At 41.7% G+C, this 14,332-nt stretch overlaps 1 protein-coding gene across 5 annotated transcripts in view; it reads right to left on the bottom strand.

Annotated features, from left to right (window-relative positions):
- MCF2L2 (MCF.2 cell line derived transforming sequence-like 2) overlaps window positions 1-14,332 on the bottom strand; it is a 508,511-nt gene that overhangs the window by 298,467 nt on the left and 195,712 nt on the right. For all 5 annotated transcript variants that reach the window (XM_077290424.1, XM_077290423.1, XM_077290425.1 and 2 more), the window contains exons 14-15: window positions 9,699-9,805; window positions 9,310-9,398 (exon numbers count right to left, since the gene is read on the bottom strand). In XM_077290424.1, the coding sequence (XP_077146539.1) occupies window positions 9,310-9,398; window positions 9,699-9,805 (196 nt within the window). The remainder of the gene's footprint in view (window positions 1-9,309; window positions 9,399-9,698; window positions 9,806-14,332) is intronic.

Here is a 14,332-nt window from a genome sequence, read left to right as displayed (position 1 = left end):
GGTGACAGGTTCCCTTTAACTTAAATTTTTAACCCAGTTGGTGTGCCCCTCAGTCGTGTGGTTGCAAATGAGCATGTAATAAATGTTTCTTTTTCTATCCTTACTCTTAGTTGGCAAATAACAATTCTTCATTTGATAGCCAAAAGATATCTCTTCTTTTTTTTTTTTTAAAGGGTTTTCAAACAGCCAGTGATGGTGAAAAAATATATATAAAACAACAAAAGCAACTTACCTTGCCAATTCTATGCTGATTCAATGCTGATCCCTGCAGGTGTCTTTTTACCTGACTTCAGCTATGTTGTGTCATCTCAGTATGTGACCGCTGCAGCCGATCACTGGCCTAGTGGTATTAAGATGGCTTGTCATTGCTGGAGCCAGGTATGCGGAGACCAGCAGGGGGTTGGGAGGCATTGGCCTGGGAGCAGCTGTGCATTGGTAAATTGAGTATTACTCCTTTTTATATTCTCAGCTGTTGGGGCTGTAAAACTCCTCCTTTATCATGGAATAATGATCACTGGAAAAGTCAAACAGAGCACCTTAGTATGTTGTACATTTGATACTTTCTTCTGTACATTTTTCTTAGATCTCTATGTACATGTCGGAAATGAGCCATGGTCACAGAACTTGTATTTTGACATACTATATAATAATCCATGTCCTAATGGCTCTGTAGTAAACCTACGGGTCTAGTGCTTATGGCTCGACAGTACAAAAACCTCCATATGCCGTTGTATGAAATTGGGCACATAATGAGGTAGAGAACGAGCCTTCAGCCTTTTATTAGTGAGATAATACAGCGCTGCAAACGTTAAAGAGCCATATTCTAATCCTGAACACAAGGCCCTAGTAGAGGAGGAGATGGGAATTAGTGAGCGCGTAGTGTTGCACTGGTTTTCTACTTTCTGCAGTTGATGTTCAGTGAATACACGTCAGTCTTCAAGGTTGGCACAATTTGTTTAGGTTTAGGCCTATCTCCGTCTAGCTTGTTCTGCTGAGCACTCGCTAGCTGATAACATTTTATCAAATGCTGTTCCCTTATGATAATATTTGTTGTTTTTTTGTCGATAGAGCTTTTATATTTACAATTGGCATTTGCTTGTCAATGTGAGAGTAGCGTGAAATACAGCAGGTCTGTTCAAAAATACATTTATTTTTCTATGGCAATGAAAATGGTTATTTATTCTTATAGTTATGAAGGCATGCAATGGAAACTGGCCTGAACTGTAATACTGTTTCGCACCTTGTGGTCACTAATCTTGATGAAAGGACCTAGGCGTGCACTGTTTATCTGCTTGGGACCTATCCAACGCAGACCTGGAAAACCTGTTCTGCTGCTGTGACTGTTATCAAACTTTTTAGATTTGGATTTTTTTTTCTTTTTTTTATAATTCAGTAGAATTTCTCAGTTTAGGCTTTACTTTTGTGTAGTAGAATAATATATATAAAAGTTTACAGTGTGAACACAGATTTCGGGTGTGTATAGCGGTACTGGGCCACGCAGGCAAAGAACAGCAATGCAAAACTGCACAGATCTTTCCATTGAATTGACCTGGTTTTACAGTTTATCCTGGAAAACCCCCCACATGGTTTTAACTGTCATACCTCTAGAAACCACAGTCAAAAACCACATTGCAGATCTTTGCTTTGCAGCACACTACCACTATATTTATGGGCACCCCTAGTCTTTCACCATAATCTTCCAGGTATTATCGAGCAAAAATGGAGAGCATGCAGCCCTGTTGTCCATCTCTGAAAATTACAAAACAAGGTGCTCAAATGCTGCTGCTCTTGAAAAGCACACATTAGTTTGTAGTGAAACATGGATTATATATGGCAATACCATATAACTGTCCTAGAATGTTATGTCTAGTTGCTAAAGCGATCATACATCTTTCCACCATGTTAATAAATATGACCATTGTCCTAGGTAACATGGGATGAGTAACATGTGTGTGATGTGATTATTTTTCTTTGTATATTATTAATTTTGTATGTTATTTATATTAATGCTAGAAATAATTTCAGCTATTTTTTTGTAAAGTTTTCTTTCTAACAGTTTTCATTAAATGATTTAGAAAAATGGCTTTGAAATGATTACTCAACAACACACATTGATCCTCTTGTACTGCTACTTTGCTTGCAGGGATGAGAAATCTGTATACCAGACAGAGGAGATCTATTTTGACTATAAAATACCATTGAAGCATTTTTTTTTCTTGCTGCATGGGTTTTTAAATAGAGCAAATTATATATTTTAGAGACATATTTTTCTCGTCATTGGAAATTTTTATAAAACTCCTAAAAATATTTGCATAATGTAGAACTGTAGATAAGACTCCGGAGTAGGGGGTGCAGCAGCAGTACCTCTCCGTGTCTGTGTGAGAGCTTTGTGCTGTGATTGGGGATAGTATGGAAGACATAATTTTGCCTGAGCACACATAGAAGCTCTTGCTAAGAGAACACCTAAAAAATTCACAGAATCCAACAGAGGAAAATAAACATCTCCCCTCTGCCCTGCCTTCCCTAAAATTTTGAGCTATAAAACACAAACACAACCCACTAGAATTTATGGGTACTTTAACTCATGAGATATACTTTGCAAAGCAGAAGTGGTTAAAGAATAACCAGAAGAGTATAAACCCTTAAATTATTTTATTGAATTAAATATTAAAATAGTTTACATACAATAATGCTACTGGACATTACACAAGAATGGGGATACCAATCCATACATCATGTCATATATGGACACGAAACGTGAGTTGGAGTGGTTGGGGACGTCTCCTTCAAGTTTATATCTAAGTAAGTGTTACCATTAGTGATGAGCGAATATACTCATTACTCGAGATTTCTCGAGCACGCTCAGGTGACCTCCGATTATTTTTTTTAGTGCTTGGAGATTTAGTTTTCATCGCCGCAGCTGAATGATTTACATCTGTTAGCCAGCATAAGTACATGTGGGGGTTGCCTGGTTGCTAGGGAATCCCCACATGTAATCAAGCTGTCTAAGAGATGTAAATCCTTCAGCTGCGGTGAGGAAAACTAAATCTCCGAGCACTAAAAAATACTCGGAGGTCACCTGAGCGTGCTTGGTAAAACCTCGAGTAACGAGTATATTCGCTCATCACTAGCTGCCATCTTGCTTTTTGATGTTATAATGTATGGATTCAAGAACATGTTAGCGCTATATAAAAATAGAGTATAATTATTGATTTATGTGGGGAAAGTAAATCCCTGATACTATTATATTCTCTTAGGTACAACTAGCTTGATAAGGCACAGGGCACTATGACATGATGTATGGATTGGCATCCCCATTCTTGTGTAATGTGCAGTAGTATTTTTGTATGTAAACAATTTTAATTATTTAATTCAATCAAATAATTTTTAAGGGTTTATACTCTTCTGGTTATTCTTTAACCACTTCTGCTTTAAAAATACTTCCCTAAAATCTGTAGATGTGTAAGCCTGCAAAGGTTAGGGCTCAACAAAAGAAAAAAAAAAAGAAACTCCTAAGACTCTTGTAGAAATTAGGCTGGTTTCACATTTGCGTCTGTTCGTGCAGTGTTTTGATCGGCATGCGTCATGTGCACATATATTTAACATGGTATATGCATGGACATGCGTTCGCATGCTTTTGCGTACGCATGTGTCATTTCGTGGTGTGCGGCGGGGTCCAGCGAACGCAACATGTTGCATTTTTGGAAGCGTCAAGTAAGCGAAGGCAGGCATGCGAATGAGTGCATTAAAAAAATGCATTACTGTCTGGCAGGGATGGGGAACCTCAGGCCCCACGGCCATTTACGGCCCTCGATGACCTTTTATCAGGCCCCCGAGGAGATTCTCAGGGACCGCATTCTTGGGCAGGGAGCTGTATTTTGATTGTCACCAGCTCATTACTTTCTTCTTGCTCTGTTAGCACACACTCGGTGTTCACTACTGAACACTGAAGGGCATGCAATGAAAGATTACTTCCTGAAACCAGTGCCAGAGTCAGGATGTACTTTGTGGTCGGAGTTTATACGGCCCCCGAAGGATGGTATAAATATCCAAATAGCCCTTGGCAGAAAAAAAGATTCCCCACCCCTGGTCTTTAGGAACGCATGCATATGCATGTCGTTGCGTACTTTGGACTACGCATGTCCAGGAACTGATTGAGACACTCCCTCCTGGAAATATTGAATGGCATGCGCATAAGAAAACGCAAACGCAGGCAAAAAAAGCATGCACACGCAGCTTTTTTTTGCTGTCATGCGTAAGATGATGCAGATAAACGCTCCGTAAACATGAATTTGCGTATGCAGATGATATGCTGCACCCATATATGCAAATGTGAACTTTGCCTTAGACGAATCGTCTGAACCTGCTGATCTCTACGGGACTGAACAACCAACTGACAAATCCTTTCTTCTTGGAGATAAGGCACTGCCAAAGGAGTCTAGCAGTGAGTTTCTTCTTTCCCAGTGGAAAATACATGAACGCTCAGTTGAACACAGTGCCTGCATGTACAGGTCCTTCTCAAAAAATTAGCATATAGTGTTAAATTTCATTATTTACCATAATGTAATGATTACAATTAAACTTTCATATATTATAGATTCATTATCCACCAACTGAAATTTGTCAGGTCTTTTATTGTTTTAATACTGGTGATTTTGGCATACAACTCCTGATAACCCAAAAAACCTGTCTCAATAAATTAGCATATTTCACCCGTCCAATCAAATAAAAGTGTTTTTTAATAACAAACAAAAAAACAATCAAATAATAATGTTCAGTTATGCACTCAATACTTGGTCGGGAATCCTTTGGCAGAAATGACTGCTTCAATGCGGCGTGGCATGGAGGCAATCAGCCTGTGACACTGCTGAGATGTTATGGAGGCCCAGGATGCTTCAATAGCGGCCTTAAGCTCATCCAGAGTGTTGGGTCTTGCGTCTCTCAACTTTCTCTTCACAATATCCCACAGATTCTCTATGGGGTTCAGGTCAGGAGAGTTGGCAGGCCAATTGAGCACAGTAATACCATGGTCAGTAAACCATTTACCAGTGGTTTTGGCACTGTGAGCAGGTGCCAGGTCGTGCTGAAAAATGAAATCTTCATCTCCATAAAGCATTTCAGCCGATGGAAGCATGAAGTGCTCCAAAATCTCCTGATAGCTAGCTGCATTGACCCTGCCCTTGATGAAACACAGTGGACCAACACCAGCAGCTGACATGGCACCCCACACCATCACTGACTGTGGGTACTTGACACTGGACTTCAGGCATTTTGGCATTTCCTTCTCCCCAGTCTTCCTCCAGACTCTGGCACCTTGATTTCCGAATGACATGCAAAATTTGCTTTCATCAGAAAAAAGTACTTGGGACCACTTAGCAACAGTCCAGTGCTGCTTCTCTGTAGCCCAGGTCAGGCGCTTCTGCCGCTGTTTATGGTTCAAAAGTGGCTTTACCTGGGGAATGCGGCACCTGTAGCCCATTTCCTGCACACGCCTGTGCACGGTGGCTCTGGATGTTTCCACACCAGACTCAGTCCACTGCTTCCTCAGGTTCCCCAAGGTCTGGAATCGGTCCTTCTCCACAATCTTCCTCAGGGTCCGGTCACCTCTTCTCGTTGTACAGCGTTTTCTGCCACATTGTTTCCTTCCAACAGACTTACCATTGAGGTGCCTTGATACAGCACTCTGGGAACAGCCTATTTGTTGAGAAATTTCTTTTTGGGTCTTACCCTCTTGCTTGAGGGTGTCAATGATGGCCTTCTTGACATCTGTCAGGTCGCTAGTCTTACCCATGATGGGGGTTTTGAGTAATGAACCAGGCAGGGAGTTTTTAAAAGCCTCAGGTATCTTTTGCATGTGTTTAGAGTTAATTAGTTGATTCAGAAGATTAGGGTAATAGGTCGTTTAGAGGACCTTTTCTTGATATGCTAATTTATTGAGACAGGTTTTTTGGGTTATCAGGAGTTGTATGCCAAAATCATCAGTATTAAAACAATAAAAGACCTGACAAATTTCAGTTGGTGGATAATGAATCTATAATATATGAAAGTTTAATTGTAATCATTACATTATGGTAAATAATGAAATTTAACACTATATGCTAATTTTTTGAGAAGGACCTGTATGTGTCTGTGTTACACGTGCTGTGAGATGGTGAAGACATCTGTTTTCCTGAGAGCACACATCACAGCTCTTGCAAGATGTCTGCCCACTAAGTAAATGAGAAGAGCATATTAATTCACAGGATCCAGCTGAGGTAACAACCACCGGGCCGGCCCCTCGCCAAAATCTGTAGGTTATAAAAAAAAAAAAACCATTTCTGCATAACTAAATGTTACTTGTCTACTGACACGAATGCACATCTATGGCTGTGTTTTGTTTTGATACATACTGTAAGCTTTAAAGGGAACCTGTCACCCCCCCAGGCGTTTGTAACTAAAAGAGCCACCTGTGCAGCAGAAATGCTGCATTCTGACAAGGTGGCTCTTTTCGTTATGCTCCCTGCACATGCTGAAATAAATGTTTATAAAATGTGCCCCCTCATACCGTGAAACCGTCCCGGAGGCAGGTCTTTCCTTCCTAATCAGACGCAGCACAGCCGTCACTCCGGGCCTGTGCGCGCCGGGCGCCGCCTCCTCTTGCTTCATTATCGTCCCCGGCACCTGCGCTGTAAGTACGAAGGGCAGCGCAACTGCGCATGCCCGAAAAAAAAACTTAATGTGCAGGCACCGGGGACGATAATGCTGCAAGAGGAGGCGGCGCCCGGCGCGCACAGGCCCGGAGTGACGGCTGTGCTGCATCTGATTAGGAAGAAAAGTCCCGCCTCCCGGACGGTTTCAGGGTATGAGGGGGCACATTTTATAAGTGATTATTTCAGCGTGTGCAGGCATCATATCTAAAAGATCCGCCTTGTCAGAATGCAGCATTAGTGCTGCACAAGGTGGCTCTTTTAGTTACAAACGCCTTTAAAAAGGAAGTGAATTTCAAAACATTTTGTATGCATGGTTTATAAGTCTCCTCACTCTGACATGCCAGACTTGTTAGGGTATGTTTCCACGTGCCGGATTACATCCAGAATATTTGCGGATTGAACGCTGTGTACAACCGCAGCGTTCAATCCGCAGTGTCCAGATATTACAGCATAGTGGAGGGGATTTAATGAAATCCCGTCTCCACTATGCGTGTGAACACGCACCCGGCGGCCCTGTGTTTCCTGACATGCGGCGCGTCTTTTTAGAACGTAGCATGTCCGTTTACCTTGCGGCGACACAAGGTAAATCACAGGGCCCTATGTGTGGGGTGCGGAGATTCCGGATGTGTGCAATAAACACATCTGGAATCACCGCCCGTACAGAAGGGGGCGGCGCTTTTCCGCTCCGTCCAAAGCACCGGCAATCCGGAACGTGGAACCTTACCCTGAGGCCTCTTTCACACTTCCGTCTTTTCAGATCCGTTGCAATGCGTCGTGTTGGGAAAAAAACGGATCCTGCAAATGTGCCCGCAGGATCCATTTTTTTCCCATAGACTTGTATTAGCGATGGATGGCCACACGTCGCATCCGTCGTGCGACGGATCTGTCGTGTTTTGGCGGACCGTCGTCTGGAAAAAAACGTTCAATGTAACATTGTTTTGTCTGCGTCGAAAAAACGTACAGCGATGGATCCTACGGTGTCCGTCGTTGGCTAGAAAGGAAGCCTATGGGCGCAGGACCGTTGCTGTCTGTCAAATGATGGAATCCAGCAACATATTCCGCTTTTTTACACTGAGCATGCCTGGAAGGATTTCTATTCCTTTAATTTAACCCATTTTTCCTGCAGCTGCTGCATTGACGGATCTGTAAAAAAACAGGATCCAGTGCATCCGTTTTTTACAATCTGCACAGGATCCGTCTTTTCAACACTTTGCGGATTGTGACTGATTCTAAAAGACGGAAGTGTGAAAGAGGCCAAACTCTCAACAAGGAGAAATGTTACCCCTTACACCCGAGTCCAGAGCCTCTCACTAGACCAAATCAGATCCCCTAAGTTGCACTGATGATGGCCAACACCATGAAACATCTTGTTTGCAAATTAGATTCTGGTTTGGCTTTTAGCCTAAGTCATATTGCAAGGCTCATTAAAGAGTCGATATTGAGATTAAGGGTAAGTTCACACAGGGCTTTTTTTTTTCTGCAGCAAAACCTGATCTTGGCAGGAAAGAAGCTGCGTCAAAAACGCATGTTTAGGTGCATCTTTGGTGCGTTTTTTTTCTCTTTGTCCATGCTAATGTCCTTGAATTTTCAGCAGCAAACAATGATACCTGCGTTTTTTCAACACCCATTCAAGTCAATGGGTGAAAAACGCAGCATCTCATTCCCCAGTGGTTCTTACCCTGGACCGTTGCATCTCTGCACTCATTACTTGTATTAATTGCACCTGTTTGAACGGGTTACTTGTATAAAAGACACCTGTCCACACACTCAATCATTCACACGCCAACCTCTCCACCATGGCCAAGACCAAGGAGCTGTCTAAAGACACCAGGGATGAATTTGAACACCTGCAAAGGCTGGGATGGGAAACAGGTCAATAGGCGAGCAGCTTGGTGAGAAGGCAACAACTGATGGCACAATTATTAGAAAATGGAAGAAACACTAGATGACCACAGTCTCAAACATTACCATGCTCTAAATTACACAAATTACTGGTGTAAATTATACATAATTTGTCAGCAATGGCGGAGGGTGGGCCTGTCCTCATGCTACAAGCCAGCCATTTCTGCTACCACTTTTGAAAAGTAGTGAGGGAAAGAATTAGCATTTTTGCTATGCAAAATAAGTCACAAGATATTAGCGCAAAATCTGTAGCATTTTATTTTTTTAAGCAAGAATAGTGTAAAGCACTTGTGTATATCAAAGCTAAAAACTAAATAAAAATTACATACATCTATGTATGTCGTTCTCAACCTTAACCCCTGCTATTTTGTCTCTTCTCCCTACATCCTCTCCCACTAATTAGCGTAATGGAATCACAGACAATTTCAATGTACGGGGTCTTGAAATTTGTGAAGGCAGATCTGGATATAAGTAATGTAGTCCAGTAGTCAACAAAAAACAAACATCTTGTAATGACATATCTGATGCAAGGTTTGCTAAAAGATGATTCCTTAACCAGTGATTGAAAGCTGTTATGTTTTCTGTTGTAAAATTGTGCCTTCTTGTATGTATGACGTATTTATTGTGCAATATTTCTCAAAGCATAGGCAGTCATTAATAAACAAACTTGAGCTGAAAGAAAAAAAACGAAAAATCACCATGCCGGTTATTGGCCTACCTTTTTCTAGTGCAAAGATTCTCCTCACTTTCACTCATCACTAGGGATCGGCTTGTCCCACCTTGACTTGCTTCATGCATGACTTCAATCTAGAGTTTATGGCAAATGAGAGATAAAAATTAAGTGAACACTTCCATCCTTCTCTAATCAGAGCCACAAGGGCCCGAAAGAAGCCTAACCCAGCACTGTAGTTCTGCCTCTTGGATTATTAGCAATTGTCTAGACTAGTTTTGTTAAATAAAACGTTCTTTGTGAAAAAAAGAAAGCAAGTACTGTAATACTGTGTCCGGCCTAAAGATCAGCAAATATTACTTTCCAACTCGTTTGTCCCCATTGTAAGAAATGACCCAGCGATGACAGGAAGAATGTAGTTAAACATATCGCCTTACCTTTATGCCACCTTTTGCCTTTTTATTGTTTCGTTTTCTTGACAGATCAGCTTCGGACAGTGATTTTGGAGGTGCAGAGGGAATATCTGGAGCTCTTCGAGTTGTAGCTAAGAAAAAAAAAGTATATTTTACAAGTTATAAACTTCGTAACTACTAATGTTTAAGCCATGTATACAGTGGGGAAAAAAAGTATTTAGTCAGCCTCCAATTGTGCAAGTTCTCTCACTTAAAAAGATGCGAGAGACCTGTAATTGACATCACAGGTAGACCACAACTATGAGAGTCAAAATGAGAAAACAAATCCAGAAAATCAACTTGTCTGATTTGGCAAGATTTATTTTGCAAATTATGGTGGAAAATAAGTATTTGGTCATTAACACCTTTACCCCCAAGGGTGGTTTGCACGTTAATGACCGGGCCAATTTTTACAATTCTGACCACTGTCCCTTTAAGAGGTTATAACTCTGGAACGCTTCAACAGATCCCGGTGATTCTGACATTGTTTTCTCGTGACATATTGTACTTCATGATAGTGGTAAAATTTCTTTGATATTACCTGCAGTTATTTGTGAAAAAAAAGGGAAATTTGGTGAAAATTTTGAAACTTTTGCTATTTTCCAACTTTGAATTTTTATGCCCTTAAACCACAGAGATATGTCACACAAAATACTTAATAGGTAACATTTCCCACATGTCTACTTTACATCAGCACAATTTTGGAACCAACATTTTTTTTTGTTAGGGAGTTATAAGGGTTAAAAGTTGGCCAGCAATTTCTCATTTTTACAACACCATTTTTTTTTAGGGACCACATCAAATTTGAAGTAATTTTGAGGGGTCTATATATAGAAAATAATCAAGTGTGACACCATTCTAAAAACTACACCCCTCAAGGTGCTCAAAACCACATTCAAGAAGTTTATTAACCCTTCGGGTGTTTCACAGGAATTTTTGGAATGTTTTAAAAAAAATTTTTAACATTTAACTTAATTTACTTCAGCTCCAATTTGTTTTATTTTACCAAGGGTAACAGGAGAAGTTGGACACCAAAAGTTGTTGTACAATTTGTCCTGAGTATGCCGATACCCCATATGTGGGGGTAAACCACTGTTTGGGCGCATGGCAGAGCTCGGAAGGGAAGGAGCGCCGTTTGACTTTTCCAATGCAAAATTGACTGGAATTGAGATGGGACGCCATGTTGCGTTTGGAGAGCCCCTGATGTGCCTAAACATTAAAACCCCCCACAAGTGACACCATTTTGGAAACTAGACCCCATAAGGAACTTATGTAGATGTGTGGTGAGCACTTTGACCCACCAAGTGCTTAACAGAAGTTTATAATGCAGAGCTGTAAAAATAAAAAATCATATTTTTTTCACAAAAATGATCTTTTCGACCCCAATTTTTTATTTTCCCAAGGGTACGAGAAGAAATTGGACACCAAAAGTTGTTGTGCAATTTGTCCTGAGTACGCTGATACCCCATATGTGGGGGGTAAACCACTGTTTGGGCGAATGGCAGAGCTCGGAAGGGAAGGAGCGCCGTTTGACTTTTCAGTGCAAAATTGACTGGAATTGAGATGGGACACCATGTTGCGTTTGGAGAGCCCTGATGTGCCTAAACAGTGAAAACCCCCAATTCTAACTGAAACCCTAACCTAAACACACCCCTAATCCTAATTCCAACCACACCCCTAACCCCAACCACACCCCTAACCCTAATCCCAACCCTAACCACACCCCTAACTCCAACACACCCCTAATCCCAACCATAACCCTAACCACACCCCTAGCCCTGACACCCCTAACCCTAATCCCAACCGTAAATGTAATCCAAACCCTAACCCTAGCCCCAACCCTAGCCCTAAACCTAATGGGAAAATGGAAATAAATACATTTTTTTAATTTTCCCTAACTAAGGGGGTGATGAAGGGGGGTTTGATTTACTGTTTATAGCCTTTTTTAGCGGACTTTTATGATTGGCAGCCGTCACACACTAAAAGACGCTTTTTATTGCAAAAAATATTTTTTGCGTCTCCACATTTTGAGACCTATAATTTTTCCATATTTTGGTCCACAGAGTCATGTGAGGTCTTGTTTTTTGCGGGACGAGTTGACGTTTTTTATTGGTAACATTTTCGGGCACGTGACATTTTTTGATCGCTTATTCTGATTTTTGTGAGGCAGAATGACCAAAAACCAGCTATTCATGAATTTCTTTGGGGGGGGTCGTTTATACCGTTCCGCGTTTGGTAAAATGGATAAAGCAGTTTTATTCTTCGGGTCAGTACGATTACAGTGATACCTCATTTATATAATTTTTTTATGTTTTGGTGCTTTTATACGATAAAAACTTTTATAGAAAAAATAATTATTTTTGCATCGCTTTATTCTGAGGACTATAACTTTTATATTTTTTCGCTGATGATGCTGTATGATGGCTCCTTTTTTGCGGGACAAGATGACGTTTTCAGCGGTACCATGTTTATTTATATCCGTCTTTTTGATCGCATGTTATTCCACTTTTTGTTCGGCGGTATGATAATAAAGCGTTTTTTTGCCTCTTTTTTTGTTTTTTTACGGTGTTCACTGAAGGGGTTAACTAGTGGGACAGTTTTATAGGTCGTGTTGTTATGGACGCGGCGATACTAAATATGTGTACTTTTATTGTGTACTTTTATTATTATTTAGATAAAGAAATGTATTTATGGGAACAATATATTTTTTTTTTTATTTAGGAATTTATTTTTTTTTTTTACACTATAACATTGCCCCAGGGGGGCATCATGTTATAGTGTAAGATCGCTGATCAGACTTACAGTGCTGCAGGCTTACCAGCCCCTTACCAGCTGGTAAGCCACCTCCCTGCAGAACCCGGATGCAGCCCCGCGGCCATTTTGGATCCGGGGCCTGCAGGGAGGAGACGCTCGGTACAATGCGAGCATATCACATTGTACCGAGGGTCTCATGGAAACCCGCAGGGAGCCCCCTCCCTGCGCGATGCTTCCCTATGCCCCCAGAACACTGCGATCATGTTTAATCGCAGTGTGCCTGGGGTTAATGTGCCAGGGGCGGTCCGTGACCGCTCCTGGCACATAGTGCCGGATGTCAGCTGCGATAGTGAGCGCGGCCGATCGCTATGACGTACTATCCCGTCGGTGCGCATACGGGCCCACCCCACCTCGACGGGATGGTACGTCACATGTCAGAAAGGGGTTAACAAAAGTTCAGCTCAATATTTTGTTATATATCCTTTGTTGGCAATGACAGAGGTCAAACGTTTCTGTAAGTCTTCACAAGGTTGGCACACACTGTTGGTGATATGTTTGCCCATTCCTCTATGCAGATCTCTAGAGCAGTGATGTTTTGGGCCTGTCACTGAGTAACACGGACATTCAACTCCATGCAAAGGTTTTCTGTGGGGTTGAGATCTGGAGACTGGCTAGGCCACTCCAGGACCTTCATATGCTTCTAATGAAGCCACTCCTTCTTCGCCCTGGCAGTGTGCTTGGGATAATTATCATGCTGAAAGACCCACCCACGTTTCATTTTCAATGCCCTTGCTGATAGAAGGAGGTTTGCACTCAAAATCTCACGATACATGGCCCCATTCATTCTTTCATGTACACAGATCAGTCGTCCTGGTCCCTTTGCAGAGAAACCGCCCCAAAGCATGATGTTGCCACCCCCATGCTTCACAGTAGGTATGGTGTTCTTTGGATGCAACTCAGCATTCTGTCTCCTCCAATCACGAGTTTTGTTTCTTCCAAACAGCGCTACTTTGATTTCATCAAACCATATGACATTCTCCCATTACTCTTCTGGATAATCCAAATGCTCTCTAGCAAACTTCAGACAGGCCCGGACAAGTACTAGCTTAAGCAAGAGGGCACATCTGGCACTGCAGAATCTGAGTCCCTGGCGGCATAGTGTGTTACTGATGGTAGCCTTTGTTACAGTGGCCCCAGCTCTATGCGGGTCATTCACTAGGTCCCCCCATGTGGTTCGGGGATTTTTGCTCACCGTTCTTGTGATTATTTTGACCCCACGGGGTGAGATGTTGCATGGTGCCCCAGATCGATGGAGATTATCAGTGGTCTTGTGTGTCTTCCATTTTCTTATTATTGCTCCCACAGTTGATTTCATCACACCAAGCTGCTTGCCTATTGCAGATTTAGTCTTCCCAGCCTGGCGCAGGGTTACAATTTTGTTTCTGGTGTCCTTCGACAGCTCTTTGGTCTTCACCATAGTGGAGTGTGACTGCTTGAGGTTGTGGACAGGTGTCTTTTATACTGATAAGTTCAAACAGGTGCCATTACTACAGATAATGAGTGGAGCCTCTTAAAGAAGAAGTTACAGGTCTGCGGGAGTTGGAAATCTTTCATTTTTTTAGATGGCCAAATACTTATTTTCCACCATAATTAACAAAATAAATCTTGCCAAATCAGACAAGGTGATTTTCTGGATTTGTTTCCTCATTTTAACGCTCATAGCTGTGGTCTACCTATGATGTTAATACAGGCCTCTCTCATCTTTTTAAGTGGGAGAACTTGCAGAATTGGTGGCTGACTAAATACTTTTTTCCCCACTGTACATGTGATACTTTTATTCACTTTTGCAACCTGATCAAGTAGTT

Source organism: Ranitomeya variabilis, chromosome 2 (genome assembly GCF_051348905.1).
Source record: "Ranitomeya variabilis isolate aRanVar5 chromosome 2, aRanVar5.hap1, whole genome shotgun sequence".
NCBI classification, from domain to species: Eukaryota; Metazoa; Chordata; class Amphibia; order Anura; family Dendrobatidae; genus Ranitomeya; species Ranitomeya variabilis.
Note: the sequence above shows the minus strand (reverse complement) of the source record. Positions and strands in the feature narration are given on the sequence as shown.